General features: G+C 49.2%; 1 protein-coding gene across 3 annotated transcripts in view; it reads right to left on the bottom strand.

The window, feature by feature from the left end:
* The window catches only part of LOC105185998 (transmembrane and TPR repeat-containing protein 1), a 190,477-nt gene that overhangs the window by 82,097 nt on the left and 85,538 nt on the right, over window positions 1–22,842 (bottom strand). For all 3 annotated transcript variants that reach the window (XM_025307220.1, XM_019842724.2, XM_025307219.1), the window contains one exon: window positions 2,058–2,131. In XM_025307220.1, the coding sequence (XP_025163005.1) occupies window positions 2,058–2,131 (74 nt within the window). The remainder of the gene's footprint in view (window positions 1–2,057; window positions 2,132–22,842) is intronic.

Below are 22,842 nucleotides of genomic sequence, written 5' to 3'. Positions count from 1 at the left end.
AACGTCTGACGATCGTGTCGATTACGATGCCTCGTAATTTCTCGGTATTGTTCGAAAAAGAACGCGCGCGATACACGGCGTGATTTACACGGCAGAAGTGACACGCGTTCGCTTAACGATTTTCCCGAGCCTTCTCGCGCAGGAAAACTACGCCGCGGGAATGAACAGGAGAGGATTAGCGTTGCTACAGGCGGAATAATTTAGCGGGGAATCCCGCCTGCGAAACTTTCGGCTCGACGTTGAGACTGCATTTATTCGCGAGCGCAGATGTCTCCCGCGAAAAATTTCGCCCGACATCCTTCTCTGCTCCTTGCGATCGAGCGGCGCGTTGGTATCGAGAAACAATCGTCGGCGGAGACATCGATCCGAAGACACGCAGGATTTATTCGTTCGCGTCGCTCCGCGCACACATCAATCCACGTCGAGCGACGGATCCGTTACAAGATGTCGGTCGGGATTTTCGGTACAACAGGGACCGACACGGGAACGGTCCGCCGAGACGAGACCGTGGCTTCGCCGCGGCTCGCTCGTAAAAACGGCGGAGCGGAGCCGCGGCAAAATGGAAGTGTTTCGTACAATTTACATCAAAGCCTCCTAAGTAAGATTAATAGTAACTCGCCGTGCGGCACAACGGCGGAGAGAGAGAGAGAGAGAGAGAGAGACAGAGTGAACAAGGATACGGCGTGGGGGGAGGTAAAGCGGTCGCGAGTCGAGAGGACGACGAGAGTCTTGACGGTAAGCCAAATGTATAATTGGAATTAATCATCGGCCGCTTAATCGCCGGGGGATTTAAACGCGAAGCGTAAACGTCGCGGGCGCGGGGCGGGGGCGGGGGGGGCTAACCGAAGGGAGGTCGAGAGGACATCGGTTAGATGAAATAAAAGAGAGGAAAGCGAAAACAAAGGGGAGAGAAGGGGGAAGGGGTGGATGAGAGTCGAAGGAAGAAAAGCACAGAGCGAGGCGACGAAGTAAAGGCGGAGGGAAACGAAGGAGAAGGAGTGCTCAAAGGCAGCCAAGAGTAATCAATTTCCCAGGTTCGAAGACAAGCATCTTACCTTTCTCCTCTCCACCCCACCCTTCCCTCGCCAACTAACCCCCCATCGACCCGTGGAGCCATTGGCCGCCCGACGCTAGTCCTACAGACGGAGTTTTACCTTCTTGTCTTCCGCAACCGTCCTTTTATGTCGGAGTATGACCTCCGCGAAAGCTTTTTACGCCGGCAGTCGAACGGAGCAGCTCGTCTTTACAGATTTTTCGCCGTGTCAGAGCCTCGCTCGCGCGGAACAGTACATAGGTATGTGGGATTTGTTTCGCCGAGAGTTCCCCCGCGGTTAATTAAATTTATCCTAGAGATAGCGACCGGCTTGTGCAGCCGCTCGCGCGCCGGTATAAAGTGAACATTACGGGGCCAAGAAGTAACGTCTGTCTTCGAAGAGAGAGAAACACAGCTGCAATTGTGTTCTACATGCATGTACAATGAGAGAGTATGTATGTGCGCGCGCGTGTGTGTGTATGCGCGTTTCTTCTTAGCGTTTCTTCTTAGCTTTAACCACGAAGATCGATGGCAACGACGCGAGGCACGCTCCTCGTGTCGGCTATATAGCGGCGACTCGTGCAGTAAATTAGTTTAGTTTATAATTTTCGGCCTCTGTGTTATGAGAACGAATGGCTCACTATTTTGGCGTCAGCCTGTCGCGTCGTCGCGACCTTAAGCGTCGCTTGACACTCTTGACGTACGCGCAGCCGTTAAGTTTTCTCACTTTATAAGAGGATGTTCTACATTTACGCGGCACGCGGCGTGTGTGTGTGTGTGTGTGTGTGTGTGTAGTTCGTAACTCATTAGATAATACATAATACGCAAAGTAGCGCGGGCGCGGAGTTTTTTCCCTCCCCGGCAAAGTTAGCCCCGAACTCTCTTTCGCGCAACTTGGGAAATTTACAGGTCTTGTGTGCCCTGCGGACGGGGGGAGATTTCATCGCGAGTACGCAGGTCGCATCTGTAGGATATCCGCTTTTCATCCGTGTCCACGGGGTCTGAGTGATCGAACCGTACTCACCCGTGATAGGCGAGGAAAGACAATAGAAAGAAGATGCACGCTAGAACGTCCGCCCTGCCCACGATGCCAGTCACCTGCAACATAAAACGATGGAAAATGCAGTAATAACGTCCACCACGTCCTGGCACGGCGCACCTACGCGCCCGGTCTAACCCGGCCCGTGTTAGCTGAGAACTCGCGAGCGCGCGCGTTTCAGCTCGGCCACGGAAATTTTACCCACTCAACAAGTTGCTCAACGGTTATATGAAAGCGACTCTTGCTCCTGGAGTCGCTCTTATCTTAGGCACCGCAAGAGCGAAGTGACGGTCGCGCGGGGCGCAGGCGAACACCACAACCGGATCCAGCCTCCCCCTCCCCCTTGCCCCGCCGCGCCCGGGAAAATACGAAACGACAGCCTGATATTGGATTTAAGCGATGTAAAACGAGAAGGCTGATCTGAAAGATGTGTGAAGAAGCCCACCCCCGAAGATCTACTTGGCGGCGGCAAACGAGATGGCGGACAAGACGAGCGAGTACATAAAAGTGCGAAAGAGAAAGCGGCGGGTAGGTGAGATTGTCCAAGTTATCGACAGACCGCGCGCGAGTGAATAACCGAGGTTCTCAAGGATCAACTCCAGCCAGGAAAGCCGACCTGCTACCGGAAGCTGGATTTACGTCGTACTCATCTCCCTTCCTTGCTTCCTTCCTTCCTTCCGTCTTGCTATAGGTCTTACTACTGGAGTACCAGGTGTACCTCTAAAATTTACGAACCCCGTCTATCACTGCGCAGCGACGGACCTCCCCCCGCCTCTTAACGAATTAATTTCGCGAAATCGCGGGGACACGATCCTCTGCGAGAGAAACGGGAATTCGCGCGGCGGGGATGGCGAGAAATCAACGGATTTCCGGCATGAGGTTCTTTCCCGGGGAACATGTTGGGATTCCGCTTCGTAAGCCGATGAATAATTTTCAGGTGTCTTATTAGGCAAATTTGCCCGAGAGGCATCCCGAGAGGACTATACAAGGTGTCCGGTAATTAGCTGCCAACCCGAAATATGAAGGTAGATTGGGTTAAGACAAACATAAAAATGTCCCATACTGTTTTGCGAAATTCGCAATAATTATCGAGTTATTAATTTTCAGAGGACCGAAAAACCACTATAGTGGTGGTAGATAACAGTTAGTCGGATTCATGTTCAACATTCACCTACTTATGTGCGTATAGATATTCACATATCCAGATACAAGTTTGTATCCCCTGCCCTCCCCCTCCCCTCTCCCCTTCCTCCTATTTGCAATTTTTTTCTTCATAAACACGAGTTAGCGGAAATATGTAAATAAATAATTACGTGCTCACACATACACGCCATAAGTTGTTATAACCTGAATAGGAAAAATAATACTTGAGTCAAAATATAACAATATTTCTAAAAAGTTGAAAAAAAATGTTAGAGGTATAATTATAAAATGATGCATATAATTAGTATAAAAAATGAAAATTAAAAAAAAAAAACTAAAAATTGAAAAAATAGAAAAAAAATTCTCAAAAACTAAAAACAAGAGAAATAAAAAAAAGAAGGAGCTACACACTCTCTACGTCCATAGCGTTGGCTCTGGATAACGCTAAAGGAGAGTATTATCATATTAGGGAACATTTCTCGTAATATTTTGCGCGATGTAATTATAAATTCTCATAATTTACAAAAACTGACAGTTCCATTTTATTCAGCGACCTCGAAAATTTTTTTCAAATTTGAAAAATTTTAACATTGTCTTCAACCCCCCGGGGCCGGGACCACCACTTAAGTGGTGGTTTCCGTGATCAGTACTTTGTATACGATGAATATACGATATAAATTTTGTATCGACATTTTTTCTCGATTTTCTTCGGGAAATCTTGTATCTCAAATGCCGGCCCTCTAAAGGTTAATGACAGAAATCTGAGGAGCGAGAGCGCGCCGACATAGATGATTGGAGAAGCGTTGCAGCTGCTTAGGCCACAGCGCGGCCCAGTCGATTCAGAAACTATTGCCGGTGCGCGGTGAGAAGAAGGACAACGCGATGCTTCTCCAATCATCTACGTCAGTGCGTTCCCACTCTTCAGATTTCTGTCATTAATAATTCCATAATTATTGCGAATCTCGCAAAACGGCACGGGACTTTTACGTTTGTCTTAACCCGCTCTATGTCTCCGCGAGCTCTGCAACATTAGTTATGAGACACCCTGTGTATTCGCTGCAGCTGGCTATCTCGCGAATTAACGAGCCGTTGGACGTGATAAATCGAAACGTCGCCAAATTCGCGCGTTTTAACAGCTCGATACGAGCGCTTAAGATAATCCGCGATAACGTGGCGCGAAATAACGGATCATTATCGTGCGATTTGTTAATATCGCATTTAACGATACATTGTCCTCCGGTGCGTTTGACAGATAGTTCAAAGATGCATTGGAACGAAACCCATTAGCGACACGAACATTATCACCGAGCCGGGAACTGTAATTATAGATACGAGAGACATTGATGAATATTCTCTTTCGGCGGCGCAGGAGAACGAGGCTGCAATTAATCATTCAATTATAGCAAAACAGCGCGAGGGAGGTGTCACCGTTGGCATTTATCTTCCAAATTCGGCGCGACTCGTGCGAGAGACGCTCGCGCCGAGAGTACGCGAGATACGCAGAGTACACGCGGAATACTACTCCGCGCTCGGCCGAGGCGGTGCACCGGAAGCCGTACTTCGTGCCGTACATCACGTCGCTTCTCGTATCGCACGGTTGATCGAACACGCGGCCATTCAAACAATGTCCGCGGAAGACAAACACCGAGTTGACATTTCATTAGAACCTCGTCCTTTTTTTCACCGCGTATCTGCCGCCTCTAACGTGCTCCGGCAGGAAGTGGACCCGGAGGAAATCTTGCTCGTGGAGCAACAATACTCCGTCAACGTCAGGGGGAATGAGAGAGAGAGAGAGAGAGAGAGAGAGAGAGAGAGAGAGAGAGAGAGAGAGAGCCGAGTCCGAGGCGGATTCTTGCGCAAGCAGCAAGGTTCCACTATAACCGAAGGGTCTGCTTAAGATAACAGAGATTACGCTGACCACTTCGCGATAGATTCCTCCGTCACCTTTCGGATTTATGGCGAGTGGGATAATGGCCAATTCCGAGAAGGGGCAAGGAGAGAGGAGAACGGAAGTACGGTCGAGAGCGATTATTCTGACTGCGAATGATGAAATCATTCGCATCCACAGTGGAGAGAAACGACGGGGAGAACCGACGGCGGAGTCGAGTAAACGGCCGATAAGATGCTTTATTACGCATCGATAGTCGCGCGGGCCTCGATACGACCCATTTCCCATCGATTTTCTCCGCTCGTACTCCTCCCGCTCGCCCCGACCGCGGTTGCGCGTGCATCACCCTTTTTTTCTCTTTCATTATCATCGCCGCAGGAAACACAGAGGCGTTCACATCTTGAGGAAACAAAAGACGCGCAGCGGACGGCGACCCGAGTATCGCACACACGCAGTCGCGACTCGACGGATTTATAACGGCGGCGGAGATGAGCCGGCGGAGGTTGATACGTTCGTTCGACTCGACGCTAGTTTGCTCCAGTTTGTACTTAGCCCAACTCCATTACCATCTCACTCGTTCTCAAGTTCTAATTGATTATATGAAGCGCTACTTTCTTACGAGTTCGCTCGTTATATCAAGATAGCTCCAAGTCCTAGTATTCTTTAAGTTCCTCCTTAATTGTTCCTTCTACCTTGTATCGGCGCGCTCTTTTCTTTCTTCTTCTTCTTCTTCTTCTTCTTCTTCTTCTTCTCCCTCTTCGTATTCCCGGAGTCGCGGATTGTTGTTAATGAATACTGGCGATCCGCCAGAGTCCAAGTGTCTACGTGGACTTTTACGTGGAATGGATGCTTGGATAGCAATATTCAATATTAGGCGTACAACGAATGTAATTCAAAATTTTCAGCTAAATTCAAGGTTCATTTTAAGAGAAAGTAAAACAAATTTGTCAATCAGAGTATTCGCCGTTGTTTTTCAATAACTTTAAGCCATCTTTCAGGCAACTGATGAATTCCATTCGTCGGAGAAATGTTGTGCCTTTGGACACGATAAAGAGAGTCCTCGAGCCATTTTCGAATCTCATCCACTGATTTCAAGTGCGTATCGGACAAGGCAAGTGTTGCATCGACCGGAACAAGTGTAATCGGTAGAAGAGCGACGTCTGGGGATACGCCAGATGCTGCAAAATATCCCAGCCAAGACTCATTATGATGTCTTTTGTCGTAGAAGCAATGTGTGGCCTATCGTGCAACAATTTCACAGGACATTCTCCTTTGCCACTATACGAGCGTTTTCGTCCTAATTCTTGACTTAAATTTATTAACTGGTGTTGGTAGCGGTCCGCAGTAATTGTTTCATTCGATTTTAATAGCTCATCACAAATCACGCCCTTCGTATCCCACCAAATGCAGAGCAGAATCTTCTTTCCAAAGTGTTTTGGCTTTGCGACCGATGTTGATGATTCGCCGGGATTCACTCATGACTTTCTGTGTTTCGGAATGTCATAGAGTATCCACTTCTCATCGCCCGTAACAATTTTCCACAAGGAAGACTTTCTACGTTGCTTATTGAGAAGAGAAAGACACATTATCGTTGATTTTTGTTGGCTTCAGTGACTTCATGCGGAACCCATTTTCCTTCTTTCTGAATCTTCCCCATCTCGCGTGGACGTTGGAAATAGTTTGTTGCGTTATTCTTAACTGCTCTGCAAGCTCTTTTTGCGTTTGTGCTGAATTCTCAGCGAGCAGTTGTTCCAAATCATTGTTGCCGCACTTTCGGAGGGGCTCTAGGACATTCTTTGTCACTCAGACTGAAATCGCTGCTTCTAAACCGTCTAAACCAAAATGCGCACAAACACATCGTACGATACAATATATTTTCGCCGAGAAAGGAACAAATCGATTCGCATGCTCTCGCAGCATTCTTTCCTCGTTGGAATTCATAAAGAATGCAGTGTCGGATACGTACTTTATCTGTTGCCGTTTTTGACTGTACTGAACCGAATAATTTTTGAATTTATGCTGAAACTTTCCGCCATACTAAATGTAATTTTTAACAGCTACACGTCAACACTACATAATCGTAAAAAAGCGAGAGAATTTGATTATTTGAAACTTAATTCCTTAACCGCCTTAAAAAAGTTTTGATTATTCATTTGTAATTTGTAATTTGTAACCTTGATGTAATATTATCGTTATCAGAGTCTCGTTGTTACTCGAGAAAGATATTGCAAAATTGCCAACGCATCAAACGTGTGTGAAATCTTTATTTCGTTGGATGGCGATCTGAGATACAAGTATCGATTAGTATCGCGCGTTGCGCGTTCAATTCCACTTTTGTGCGCGGAGTCGTGTTCAATGCTCGCGTTTATGCTCGTAATATCAATATTCCCGCAAATTAATTAATATCGTCGTTCAACGCGGTAAACCGCAAGCTGCACAATAGAGGAGAAAAGTACTGACGCACATCGGCGATAACGGTGCGCGATGCCAATGTGTGTTGATGCACGTTAAATTTCCGAGCGAGAGCGATGCGCTCTCTCTCTCTCTCTCTCTCTCTCTCTCTCTCCCCCCTCCCCCCTCCCACCCTTCCTCCCTCCCTCACTACCTCTCATCTATGTGTGTATCTATCTCTATCCACTTCTATGTTGGTTAACGTCACAATCGTCGGACTATTGGCGGAGGATAATTTTATACGACAGGAGCGCTGTGCGATTGTAACTGCTTTAATTAATTTATTCGAATGTTTCGCGGTCGGGTGGAGCAAGTAAGTGAATCAAATCGCCATTTTAATATTACATCGCACCGCGACGGTTAATCATACATTCATGCGTATTGCGCGCTGCTCGCTGTGCCTCATCTGAGCAAAATTATATCGAGCAACATCGAGCATAAAGTTTCGACACTCAACTCGCATTTATCCAGACGATATAAATATATTAATTATCTTCAGATACATCTGATATACATTATGAACTATGTGTCGCTCTTTTACAAAATTATCCGAGGTAACGTTCGCGGATAATTCGCTCCACGTAGCTGCAAATGTGTGAAATATCGAAGTACCCGCTTTCACGTCTATCTTCGACTTGCTTCCGACGTTTCGTGGACATTCCGGTCGACTTCTTCCAGGGAGAAATCTTTAGATCCTCTCCCTGAAGAAGCGGGACAAGTCGGAGACAAGTCGAAGGCCAAGCCAACGCGGTTGGCTTGGCGCAAACCCGAAAATCACCGACAAACACGTCTCCACGCCTAACAAATGAGATTGCCGTCACGTGGTGGACATTTACAATGAAGTTATTTCAAATTAAGTCGACGTCGGACACCGCCAGGCATCGAGATCCGCTTGTAGTCAAAGCGCCGAGAGGGATAAGGCGCTCGTTTCATCTCACCCTCGTGTAGCTAATTTTAAAGTCAACCGAGAGCAACAGCGCTCGCAATTGCGAAGACGCGCGTGCGACTCTGTCCTCTGGGCATATATATGTTAATATGGCCGACCTGAAGGCGTGTGAATAATTCGTTCCAGTCCGTGTGATGTAAAATTAAACGCGCGTACACGGCGCAGCGCGCTACGCGCGGCAAGACGCGTGCTCGTCTAAATTCGCGGCGCGCGGAATCAGCCGCGCGTCTGGGTCTGCGGAACACTCCGCAGCGGCGGGAACGATCGCGGCAGCTTCATGTTTAATTTGGCCTAAAACCGAGCTTCGCGGGTAAACTCACCACCCTGCAGCACCTCGCACGTACGTACAAACGCTCGCTCGCGCTCGCTCGCGAAATTCATCCCCCTAGCGCGGAGAAGCGACACGGGACGCGGGAGAGATTCGGTTCTCTCTCTCTCTCTCTCTCTCTCACCCTCCCTCTCTCTTTCGCCGGCGATATACGCCGATACGGCAACGACGTCGTAACCGCGAAACGACAGCTCGGTCACCGACATCTCCTCGCTGCCGCGCGGGCCAAGAGGCGCCTCTCTGCAGCGCGCGCGCGCGCGGAAACACGCTCCCGTGAAGTATAACGGCGTCCGAGAGGGAGGCATCTCGTTTAAAACGTACACGGCAGCGTGATTACCTTACGCTGTAACAACGAGTCAACTACAATAAACGCGCGAGCGCGAGGCGAGGCGCGGGGCGAGGCGTACGCGCGGGGGTAACAGCAGCGCGCGAGGCTGACTGGAAGGCTGACGGGAAGTGCTTTCCATTTACAGTTAACCGTACGTAGAGCGGACTTGATAAGCCTGGAATGGCGATACGGCAAACCGAAAGGTATTATATTTCGGGGGCAACTCGACGGGACGTTAAGTTCGCGCTACGCCGCCGAATTATTATTCTTCACTAGCTAAAGCGCGCCGTAAGTGCGCTGAGTATTTCCGCATTACATATGCCGCCAGTGTTTACGCTGATCCGGATGAAATTATTTTCGGGATCATCCACGTATATATGGTTTTCAGCGCGAATTCATTTATAATATATGTACAGGGTGTCCGGTGTCTTTTGAAGACGAAGAACTGCGGAGAAGATTAATCGGATCGGACTGAGAGAAAAAGTCATGTAAGAGGCTGCTTCAATTGATAACTGGAAAATTTGCGTACTTATTTGCAAAATGTAAAAGGACTTTTTCGTTCAAAATGACCTAATCTACAATTATATGACGGCTATTGTGTCCAGCGATGGAGTATTATTGAACTCTACAGGGTGGTTGGTTATAAGTTGCCAAGCCGAAGTGTGAAGGTAGATTGGGTCAAGACAAACATAAAAGTCCCGTACTATTTTGCGTATATATATGGTGTCCGGTAATTAGCTGTAACCCGAGAAGCTGCGACGCTTCTCCAATCATCTATCTCAGCGCGCGCTCATTCGTCAGACTTCTGTAATTAATAACTCGATAATTATTGCGAGTCTCGCAAAACAATATGGGACTTTTATGTTTGTCTTGACCGGACGCCCTGTATATATTACCTACGTTGTCATGTCGAATTGAAAAGAAGAGTATTATCTTCAGAAAATCATCCGCGGGACAACGTTCACAGACCAGAGAGAGAGAGAGAGAGAGAGAGAGAGAGAGAGAGAGAGAGAGAGAGAGAGCGAGAGAGAGAGAGAGAGAGAGAGAGAGAGAGAGAGACCATAGTAGTCTCCGCATTGCTGCAAGTGTGTAAAATATTTTTTCATTTTTCTTTTCGTTCTGAAAAGGAGAGAGTCACCTCTACTCTGTAAATTCCACGTCGCGCATACGCTTGTACGATAACGGACGTGTGTGTTAACGTAATCGCGTGCTACGACGGGAAAGAGTTCCGGTGTATTCCGAATGTGTCTCGGGAAGCCGGCTAAGTCGTGTTCGCGAAGTAATGGCACGTCCTGGAGGAGCCCCGGCAGTCTGCCCGGCCTCTTTAATATTATAGCAGGCTTTAATAAAGCCTCGGCTTCTTACGGACTGCTAGCTCCGTTCCCCCTCCTGCCGTCTCCTGCGACAACGACATCGTTAAACCTCGCTGAACTTGCCGTACAAAAGGTTAACGAAGTGGGCGAACGCCGAAACGATAATGAGAAGCCCGGACATAGCATCGCGCCAATAATCCTCTCGGTGTTACAAGAAACTTAATAAACGCACAGCCAGCCCGCGTTATTACACTGATTGTGGGGATTCGGGGGAGGGAAGGGGGGGGGGAGGGGGCGCGCAGCGATACGTCGTATTTTCGCTTCTATTTGCTGCGCCCCGAACGATAGTCTGACAACCTTGTTAACCTCCGTCCGTATTCCGTGTCAGTTGTCGGCAGCACGAACGGGTAACGGAGCGGCAATGCCGGAAAAGAAGAGGCAGGCACTCAGCCTCCTCTGGCTCGCCTTTATTTGCGAGCAAGAGCGTTCTTTTCGTTTCGCTCGTTTCGAGGCGGCGATACAGTTGGACGACCGCGCTTCAAGTTCAAAAAACGGGCAACGATAAATTCACCGTAACGAACTTCGATGTCGATTACAATCTCGATCGCATTATTATTTAACACACCGACTGCCACGGTGGCCGCCCTCGAAATATATATATATATATATATATATGTGTGTATGTGTGTGTGAGGCAGGCGCTCTATAATAATACCCGCCGCGTCTCACTAATTTACGCATAAAACGTAGCCAACTGCGTACAACAAATTAAATACATTGCCGATACAGAGCCGACGAATGCACGCGTCGCGGCTCTCACTCGCCGCGCATTTTTGGCGATTCGAACTTGAATTGAGCATCGGAATAATCGGCGTGCAAATCGCCGCGGCGGCCGACGTTTTAATTAACACTCCGTATTCCGCTTATATTTATCGCGAGAGCGCCGGCCATTCATCGACTGCGCGTCACAATGCGCGGACAATAGTCTGTACGGTCTACAATCGCTCGCGCAAAGAGGATAAAGAGGGATCCTCTGCGTTACACGCGCTCTCGCGCATCATCAAATGTTCGCTTTCAATTAGCCCCCTTCCTTCCTACCTCCCTCCCTCGCTCCCCGCCGCTCCGCCTCGCCACTTCCGATCGGAGCGCCGTCCTCGCATCGGGAATCTAATAATCCGCGACGACGTGCACGCCGATGTCTCAAGCGGCGATTGTCGTCCAGAGGAAGACGGAATGAGGGGGGGGGGGGAGATGACTGCTTTCTCCCGTGCAAAGCTCGTGAAAGCTTCCCGGCCGGCGTAGCCCGGCAAGCGCGCGGCGGCTCGGCCCTTAAGAACTTCGCTTCGCCTGCCCTTCTGCTCCCCCCCTCCTCCTCTTCGGGCAACGGCAATATCCTTTAATGAAACGTCTAACCGCTCGTACGGAACACTGGGATGATCGTCATTGCGGCCACTATCAAAAGTATTTTCTCTATTTGCCCCCAATTACCGTCAGAGGTTCCTGCGGTTCTCCTTGAGTCGAGTCCGAGAGCGGAGGTCGCCGCGGCGAGTTGGCGGAGCAACTTTTGCGGAATGGAACTTCAATTGGCCGCACGTGTCTCCATCCACGCTCAGCAGCCAAATAAGGGACACGTTCGCCGTGCTTTACGGTCCATTCGGGCCGGATGATAGTTTGCGCGTCTACATTACGCGCGTGAGGTTCGCGCGGAGCGCATTCGGCCGGTCGTTTCTCCGTTCAAGTCGAGCCGCCTCGCGGGAGGGAAGAGCGCGAGATATCGGCGGCTCGAAAGGGCTCGCGCACTCCTTTCTATAGGAGGAGAGACGCAGCCTCTGCCACGGTCACAGCACCTCGCGTGATTAGAAAGACGAGGGGGCGCGCGTCGCTCAAGTACCGAACGCAAAGCAGGTCGCGAGGAAAAAATAAAGCCTCAGGCGGCCGAGCGCGCCAGGAGGATGCCTGCGGATGAAGGATCGGTTTCCATGATCTCGTTTACAGGGCGCTTGTGAGAGCATCGCTCTCAAAGGACGTATATCTGCAGGGACGCGTATGTGGATAGTATGTACATCGAGTATACGCTCGCCGGGGAGTTTTCTGCATCACGGCGGGAGAATTGACAGCGCGGAACAGCGACGCGAGGAGATACCAGCGCGCTCGACGTGCTGCAGAAAGAAAGAAAGAAAGAGAGAGAGAGAGAGAGAGAGAGAGAGAGAAAGAAAGGGAAAAAAGAGGAAGAAGAAAACAAAAGGCACGAGACGTTAATTCGCGTCACTCTCGCGCGCGCGCGCACGCATTATCCCGTATTTTAATGCGTTTTCAACAGATTGCGGGTACAGCGCGGGCGCCCACCGAAGCAGGAAGTGGCTCAATTTTTCCCTCAATTTAATTCGTTACATACGAGCGAGCTGGAAGAAACGCTTCTTCTTACACGCTCACCGTTTTTGCTCCATCTCGCGCGCCAAGTTTTTTCTAAATCGTTGCTCCCCCTCCCCCTCGCCCCATCCACCACTCCTTTTCTCTTCTTCATGACTTGTCTCCCCCCCCCCCCCTCGACCGCCTCTCAACTTTTTAAAGAGAAGCGTCCCCGGAATCGCGAATAAAGAGGAGCGACGAGCGCCGAGGAGGTGCCGCGGTGAAGCACGCTCCGCCGCCGGCCGGGCCGACCCGTTGAAACATTCCGCGCGCCACGGGCCGCGAGACAAATGACGCCACGTTAGAAATGATAAATCGCAGTGTCCGAGGAGTCGCCGGCGTTCTCGGGGAAGCTCTCTCCCGTTTTTGATCCGCCGCGTGACGCCCGCTCTCGTCGTCGCCGTGCCGGCGCGAATTCGAGTTCCGACCGTAACGAGCGATCAGCCACGTCCGGATGTGAGGATCCGTCGTCGTGTCATATCGCGTGGCAGCTGAGAACAAGGTTGGAGCAGAAAGACAGAGCGAGAGAGCGAGAGAGAGAGAGAGAGAGGAGAGAGAGAGGCCAAGGGATGGGCAGGACGAATGCGCTCGGATTCGGGGCGTTATGAATCGTGCAATCAAGACGTGAAACTCTCGGCAGCAGAATTCAGCCAGCTGATACCTTCCTACTTCCGGCTGTTTCCGAAAGGGTCCCGCTCGCTGCAACGTGAGACTACGGATAGCGTCTGCGAGCGTTCTCTCCGCGAGCGGAGGAAGAAGGCCGAAAATCGCGAGGTCGAGCCTCGCACGGAGCGCGCGAGGCTCGACGAGACGAGACATCTCATTAACATGGAACAGTCGCGTCTCGAATTATGGGGTCGCGTGAATTGCCGCGCTCGACCCCTTCGAGCGCTGACAAATGTTTCCGGCCGCGTCGCCAACTTACGGATATTTTCAACATCGACTACTCGACGAGGCTCCTTTGGGAACGGGGCGACACGTTTCCCGTAACGTTTCGACGTCAGCTCAAAGGGAGGAACACACCGGCGGAAACGGGACTGGGCGGGGCGGGAGGCGGCGGCGGGGAAAAAGGTAAGAGGTAGGGGCGGAGCGGGGGAGAAAAGTTTCGTCCGCGTGAAACGAGGTTACCGCTTCTACTTTGAATCGACGTCCCACGGAATCGTGCGCGGAATTACGCCGCCGGTAGTCGCGAAATACCATCGGCATGAATATTTCACTGCGGGATTTCACAAACACGCCGGGCCAAGAGAGGAGAGAACGCCAGCGAGGCGGAATCTTGCCAATAATGTGTAAGTGCTTTTAGATAAATTGCGTTTATACCGCGCATTACAGCGGCACTAACGCGAGGCTTGCGCGCGTTCGGCGCCGCGCCGCGCCGCGCCGCGCCGGTGTGTTCGCATCGAGTCCCTCATTAAATCGCGCGACATAAAGGAGCGCGCATTTCCCGCGACAGGAAAGCGGCAGGAGGGAGCGAGTTCCGGTTTTCGCGTTTCCGGCTGCCGCGAGCGCGATGTCTTGGAACGTGAAATATCAAAGACGGGCGAGCGAACAGCGACGTGCGCCGAGAATGAAATGCTCGTTGCCGCTCGTTGAAAATATTCTGTTGGGAATCACTCCCGCTTTTGGCCGAATTAAATTTTTCATTACGAACTTCTGCCACACCGTGAAAATTCAACCGCGCCGTCTCGGCGGCACTTGCGTCGTTTCCAGCGGAAAGTCCGCCGGAAAATCCGTCGAGCTCGCGCAGCCGTATATAAAATAATGGGAATTCTCGTTTTTTGGAAAGAATTTTATTTAGTCTACGTCAATGTTATCCCCTTCAAAATAGTCCCCGTTAGATATTATACACTTATGCCGGCGCTTCTTCCAATCCCCGAAACACTTTTGGAACTCGATCTTTGGGACAGCGTTTAGCTCTCTCAGCGATGCGCTTTTAATCTCATCTATTCTTGCAAAACGACGGACCTTTAAGGCTCTCTTTATTTTTGGGAACAAAAAAAGGTCACACGGGCCGAATATGGAGGCCGGGGCATCATTGCAGTGTTGTTTTTGGCCAAAAATTCGCGAACAAGCAATGAAGTGTGAGCAGGTGCATTATCGTGGTGCAAAAGCCATGAATTGTTTCGCCACAAATCCGGGCGTTTTTTCAGATTCGGCGATCGTTCATAATCTTTTCTTTCACTTTTTCCACGTTTTCATCGGTTGTTGAAGTGCGGGGGCGTCCAGGGCGCTCGTCATCTTCAACGTCTTCACGGCCTTCTCGGAAACGCTTATACCACTCGTAAACCCTTGTTTTACTCATAGCAGACTTACCAAAAGCAATATTTAACATTTCTAAAACACTGCTGCACTTTATTCCATTCTTATAGCAAAATTTAATGCAAATTCTCTGATCCATTTTTGAAACAAATAAATAATCGCCGATCGTACCAAGACACATGTAACCTTTTTGACAGCTGACAACAGACTAAACATCCGATATGGCTAACAATGTACATATACTTTGCATACATGTTTACCAACACAACAACGAAAAAATCGCGCGAATTGGACTAATACAACCCGCGAAATTCCCGTTACTTTTCGAACACACCTCGTATATCTGTAAAAATATATATTTTTTCTCGCACGGCTGCGAGGGGACGGGGGGAGCGAAAAGGCAGCGGCGGCGACGTTCCTTTTTGTCTTCGCGCGGAACGGACGACCGTGGGATTCGACGTGTAAACGATATCACCGCCTGTCCATTGTGCCCGGCCGATAATTCTTTCCGCCTCGTCGCCGAGAAGCTGAGAAACTTTCGGCTTCCGGACCGTGCTCTTCCCTCCATAAATCAGAGATAAATCACTTTTAAACTCGCGCTGTTAACTCCAGGTCGTCGCCGACTTGGCCGGCCGACATCGCGGATTCCCCCGGGCGAGAGAGCGTCGAAATCGATGGTCCGCGAGATAATGAATATGTCTGCCGGAACCTTTTTGATTTCCACCAAGGGGCGAAAAGCCACTCAATTAACAGAACAGGCACGTACGACCAGATAATTACCCTCTCTCTCTCTCCCTCCCCCTCCCCCTCCCTCGCTCGATTCTTGATATTTTAATATCACTTACGACCCTCTTTCTCGTATCATTATTATCACGAGCGTTTTCATCGGGTATGCGATGACAATGTGTAATGTGGGCGGTGGTATCCGTTTGAATAATAAAATTTTTCCAAGGGTTCAATCTCCGCCGGCGTCTGAATCACGTTACTTGTCGCGTTTAATTTTGCCACTCGCCATCCAATCGCTCGCACACATTAATACGGTAAATTAATGAGATGAAGCGCGCGACGGAGATTACATGTCGACGGGCCGAAAACGGTTCGCAATCTGGCGTCATTAATATTTTAGACAAATCGTTTTAACTAAACGCGTACTCCGCTGACAAGCAACACTCAGGCGTCACTTAAGCAAGTGAATGTCTTTGTACAGGGGAAATAATAGCCCGCCTATCTAACGGCCATCATCAGCAACGGGATCTCGGAAACTGTTCGACGACGATATAATTTTTACGATCGTACCCTGGCATCGTCAAGACCATCACGCAAGGCCGGCGTGGCACGTGCATTACCGACAAGTCGCGATTCTTCCGATATGGCGAATGTCTTTCGACCTTTCATTTAAGCCGTGAAACGATAAAATGGCTTTCACGGAGACATTCCGTTAGTTTTATTTCCAATTTCCTTCCGACGTTACCATCTCGGTGGATATCTCGGACGTAACACGCGCATATACAGGTTAAGTCCGGGATAGATGGGTGTAGTTTTTTTAATTGAAACACATCTGTATTATTGCAATAAATGATCAACGACACACTCACGCACTCGGTAGAGGATAATGTTTGAAGTCAGGACAGAAGAATGTCTGTGAAAAAAAAATTCATCGGACGCCGATAATAACGAAATATTAAAAATATTTTGCGAGGAATAGATGGTGAAGGGATAATTGGACACGCCTATAATAATGTAGAAATTTGTTTATCTTTATTTATTTTTTAGTATTTTACATCCTTTCATTAATTATTAATGAAATAAAACATTTCCACAAGTTTCTCATAGAAACCAATATTGCAGAGAAGGTTAAAAAGTGGCAATGCAGAAAAAAGCCCTATACCCCTAAAACATTGTTTGTTAAAGAGAGAAAAGAGAAAGGTATCTACTCGGCATCTTTAAACAAGAAGGTGTTTAAAATGTACTGCAGTTTTTAATGTTAGGTGCCAGGGAAAAATGATAGTCGAATAGATATCGAATCGACGTTTTTTATACGTCTAAAGCATCTGGAAAACGTCGAACCATTGCTTGTTATTTCTCGCTGAGTAGGCTGCCCATTTAACCTTGATAAAAATGAACCATCTATCCCGTTGGAGAGTTCACGTAAAAATGCGTATAACATGCGTGAAACAGTCTCGATGACGAATTTTGAGGTGAAGTACGCAAATACGATGTTTTTTAGTCGTTTAAGCGCAGGTCTAATGTTGTAACTCAAAATGAACCGTATTCACGAGGTATTTTTCCGACGTGTGAAACACATTTCGGAGGTTAATAGAAACATAAAACATTTATTTACTCACAATAACAGTGTGTTTGTGCATCGGAAGGAGACACACCTACTCGTGGTACATTCGACTCACAATTGACCGATCAGCGCTGACGCCTGACATATATTAACAAAATTATAGCAATTGACCATCTATCCCGGACTTATCCTATCCGGAATTTTGTTTCCCTCTTATTCTCTTATCTCTCGCTGCCATTTCCGCCGTTCTCTTGATCCAAACAGAACGGGGTCTGCAACACGTCGACATCGATAATAGACGAGCGGAATAAGCGCTTACGGCAACGATGACTGAATTTCGACGCAATTCATACACAATGCGAATCAATTCCGGCTGCCGATGATCGGGAGAAGGTAAAATCTGGCGGAGAGCCCCGCTGAATCGGCGGTGCCGGTCGTTAGTAATCCGCAGGGGATTCGCGAATTACTTTGTTAATCTATGTCGATCGGATGAGCTTTCCCTTAATTTAGTAACTAGGCTATTATATGTATTAAGTACAATTATCCCAGGCTGCCGGTGCGAGTTTGCTGCGGCACGTAATACCTGGCCGTCCATATTGCAGTGCGCGACGAGCACGATTTCCCGGCTTCGTATAATTTTAAGCGCCGCGTATTTCGCCGTGTAATTTAGCGGAAACTCGAGGAATTCATAGCTCTCGCTTACGGGTTTCGTTGTCGGGACGAATTGCGTCGTTTACGACACGACGTATGCACGCTCGATCCGTCTCTCTCTCTCTCTCTCTCTCTCTCTCTCTCTCTCTCTCTCTCTCTCTCTCTCTCTCTCTCTCTCTTTCTCTCTCGCGTTTTCGCCGCTTATCGAATAGCGAAATTTTCGACTACACGTCCTCTCTCCGCGCACTCCCTCTCCTGCCGTGTCGAGGAGAACGAAGAAGTTTCGCGACCGTCTCGCTGCGTCTCGGACGGAAGACGAGACGGGAGATGGATTTCGGAAGGTATCATCGCTCAACACATCGGTCTTTCAGGAGCGGCAGAGACGTCCGCGATTTCACGAGCGGTTTCACCGCGACGGCAAGTTCGAGCAATACTCAGGTCGCGCGAGCTACCCGCAATCCTCGCTCCCGTGGACAAAGGAGAAAACGAGAAGAATAATGCCGCCATTTATCACGGGGGTCTCGCGAGCCGCGCTACGCTAAAGCTACAGCCCGAAATTTTCCTCTTATTTTCTCTCGCGGCTGAACCACGGTATCTCCGCCGGTGACGGACCATCCTGTTGATCCTTCGAGACGCGGGGCGCTGTTGCGCGCGTAGAGCGCAGCCTCTCGCGCCTGGCGCCTGGAAAATCGCGCGCGCGCGCGCGCGCCATCGTGTCGTGCGGCACGGAAGCACCTACGATTTTACGAATGATTTAACGGCAATGCATCGCCTCCCCCAACAATACCTGGGTAACATTCCGGCATGTGCACACCCCCGCTCCATCCGCAAGACCGCCCACTCCCGCCGCGCTTCTTATTTCCGTCGGCTGAAAAGAGAAGAGGCATCCGGGAGATGCTCCTCGCTCTCGACTCTCTCCTTCGCTTTATTCGCCTTTTCTCTCCTCTTTTCCCTCCCCCTCACCCTCACCCTCCCCCTGCCGCTCTTCCGAGCGAGCGTTCCGAGCCAGCGGCTTCTCTTCCCGTGCATCGCGAAACGGAACACGTATTTTGTTTTAGCCCACCCGTTTGCCTTCGACGGTACACGTCCGCCCGCTCGCCCGCGCGCTCGCTCGAACCAAGCGGAAAAGAACCGCGCGTTCTTCTTTTTGCGATTGGAGGGCCGCTTTGAGTAAAGACAATACTACTAAACAGTTTTCAAAGACACCCGCGGCAAGTAGAAGCCTCCCCAGGTCTCGCGAGTCGAGTCGAAACGAGCTTTACAAACATACGCCTCTCGACAAAACTATTAGCCATTTTCCCGCTAACCCCCCTTTCTCCCACCCTCGCTCTCTCTCTCTCTCTCTCTCTCTCTCTCTCCCCCTCTCTCTCTCTCCTGCTCCCTCGCTGCTGCAACCGGGATCTATTTTGCAATAAATAACATTTATCCATAAAACATCGCGAAATGGCTCGTGCGCCGCTCGCCGCTATGAAACTCCACTTGAAGCATCCTTCGAAAAACGAGTGGCCGGCGCTGCGAATGGTTGAGCTTCGTTTTATCGCCGTAAATCGCCTCCGAGCGCGTCTCCCCTCCCTCTCTCTCTCTCTCTCTCTCTCTAGCTCACTGGCCCGCGAATCGGATAAATGAAACAAATATACTCGGGGATATACGCGTGCTCGACATTAACTGGCCGGTTAATCTTATTACCGGCGTTGCGCGAGAAGATAACGAGCCAATGCTCAGCCGTGAGTGCTTGCGTGCGCGCGAATCGAGTGAAAAGCAATACGTTTTCGCGACAACGGTATCTTGCGTATCGCATGCTGCTGCCATCGCGGCAGCAGCGAGACGACGGATAAAGGAGAGATTACCGTTGGACGCTGGCCCCGACGATTATTTGTAACGGCCGCGCTCGGCCCGTGCGGTTCCTTTCGGAGACGCTATTTCGCGCGAATCTATATTTGCTCTCATGGAAAACGTCATTCGTCCGCTTAATGGCGAAGTGAAATCGAGCGACATTCGTGTCGGCATTGTACGAAAGCGAGCGCGCTTTAATTCGATGAAATAGCTGTAATTTCAAGGGATTGTTCTCCTTCCTCCCCTCCCTCCGCCACCGCCCTCGCTCCTCCTTCTTCTTCTTCTTCTTCTTCTTCTTCCTCTTCCGCTCATCTGCGAGACTTTACGCGCCGCCCGGCGAGACAAAAGGAGCCATACAAAAGCTGTATGAGCAGAATAATAAAGTAATATTCCAGTGAATCACTTAATGGACTAGATATATTTTCCGAGGCGAATGAATGCGCGGCGATCTTACAAAGTGGCCGGTATGAGTCGCCAGACGCCGTGGTTCGAAGTGGATCTCGCGCAGTCTGCGTGCTTCGGTTTTAAAGCCCGGCAATCCTTCGCCTTTCGTCGCTCACCCGCGGCACTTTGTCCCGCGTTGAATGGATAACGCGAGCACCGCAGGGCGACGCGAAAAGTCGATGGATCCAATTTCACATGCGAGTTATAATACCGGGCGACTCGGCGCAGAGAGCCGAACAGCACCGCGAGGGAGGTCGCGCGAGTCCTCGTCGAACAACCGTCGCGAGAGTAGTTTTGCTGTAATATCGAGACAAATCGACGAGAACGACGTAAAAGAGAGTCTTAAAGCACTCGTAAACGCTTGTCGGCCAACGACGACTTTCAGCGGCGTTTTATCGCGCGCCGCCGAGCGAGCCGCCGCGGAGATAAGTAATGAGAGATGGTAACGTGCGCGCGCACACACGCTGGAATTTATACGACGAGGAAAGCCCTCCGCGAGCTTCTCCCCTCTCCTCGATAAGATTCCTAATCGCGCGTTCCGTCGATCGAGGTGCGCGATGAAAAGAAAAGTCAGAGCGGAAGGCGAAATCACAGTATAAGAAGGAACAGTAAGTTCACTCGGTGACGGTGTTTTTGATCTCAGGTGCTGCAAGACCGCCATGTTATCGGTTGTGCGCGGGTTATAATTTGAACGACAATGAATAGTAGCTAAAACAGATTTATTGCTGTTTCTCAATATTTACTGTCAAATCTATAATATACATTATAAAATAATATAAAAATACGAACTATTATTAATATAATATGTTAATAATATTATAATTAATAATATATAGCATATTACTAATTATAATACAGAAAGATATATATATGTATATATATATATATATACAGGGTGCTAAATTTCAAACATAACAGGTCTTAAAAATCTCGAAAACTAAATGATATTGAGGTTCGCCTTTTTTTTTACATTGTATTGTTTCGAAGGGGACACATTCTGATTAAAATAAAATTTAATATTTTGCAAATTTAAATTTGCACTTTTGCAGTTTGTTATACAACATTTATACCCACCTCTTTTATTCATTTTACTGATTTTAATAAAACAACAATATTATATTAAAAATTCGGTCATATTACCGTTGCTTACACTTACACATTTTCACAGCTATTGGCCGCCATATTGTTGGTTGTACACCCACGGTAGTCGATTCTGTCCCTTGGAAATTTTCACAAACTGAGTAGTGACTACGTTTCTACACTACTCACAGTCCATGCACGATTAATAAAGTAACTAAAACTTACTCTCGCTTATAGAGGATTGAGGCCTGGTCTATAATAGATGTTGTAAGCTGTAAACCGTAAGAACTGGCTAATTATAGCCGGTTATTTTTATAATAATTGACTGCGATTCGCCAATTCTTACGGCTTACAACTTACGACACGTATTGTAGATCAGGCCTCAATCTTCCATAAGCGAGCGTAAGTTTTAGTTATTTTATTAATCGGACTGTGAGTAGGACTGTGAGTAGTGTAGAAACGTAGTCACTTCTCAGTTTGTGAAAATTTCCAAGGGACAGAATCGATTACCGTGGGTGTACAGTTCGGTCATGCGCGACAAACGGCCGTTCGCAGTGCTCGCACTATTTTATGCTGAGTGAACCTACTGTTCTTTCTTATACTGTGGCGTCCCTGAAGCGCTTCGAGGAAAATCGCGCGCCGTTCGATTCGTCGTACAGCTGTCGTCGCTTCCGACAATCCGGCCGCGTGGCGAGAAGTCGCGACGGGCTCGCGAGTTTGAAATTAAATACACCGCGGCTTTCCCGACAAAACGGGAAATGGCGACGTAACGAGCGGTCTTTGACTCAGATGCGCGCGCGCGCGACTCGCCGGCTGTGATTAACTTTGGCATTTCGATCAAACGAGCGCGGCGCGCGGGCGTTCTTTAGACCGCAACGAGCCGGCGCAATCGATATCTTGCGAGCGATCTTGTCACGTATTTGCGTCGAATAACATGTAAGCCTCCGCTGAATGCCGACCGAATGCGAGCGGTACTTTGCGATCTCGCATCGTGGCACGTAAAAAGCGATGTTTTCATAAACTTTTTTAGTCGTAATCCGCAGACGGAGAAACGAAGCATCGAGAGTTGCTTTCATTTATCGGACACTCCCCCCTCCCGCTGCTCTCTTCTCGTGCGCTGGAGGTTCTCTCAAATAAATAGTCTCGTCGTCGCGCGCGGCCAAAAGGAACCGGGCGATCTTTGTTCGGCCGATTAATGTGACCGCCGCGGCGCCGGCGAAAACTCGAGTTGACTAGCGCCAATTAATTAGTCGCGCGAACAGAATGCGGTCTGCATCCGTACAATGAACAACAACAACAACGGGGCCGCGCTAATTGATCGATCGCGGAGATTTCCGCGCTTTCGACAGAGGTTCAAGCCGGCCGCGGCGACCCCACGCGCCGCCCCCTTCTTCCAGCTTAACAAAC

The sequence above is a fragment of the Harpegnathos saltator genome, unplaced genomic scaffold (assembly GCF_003227715.2).
Source record: "Harpegnathos saltator strain DR-91 unplaced genomic scaffold, Hsal_v8.6 scaffold839, whole genome shotgun sequence".
NCBI classification, from domain to species: domain Eukaryota; kingdom Metazoa; phylum Arthropoda; class Insecta; order Hymenoptera; family Formicidae; genus Harpegnathos; species Harpegnathos saltator.
The sequence above is the reverse complement of the archived record's forward strand: the minus strand, read 5'-3'. Positions and strand labels throughout refer to the sequence as shown.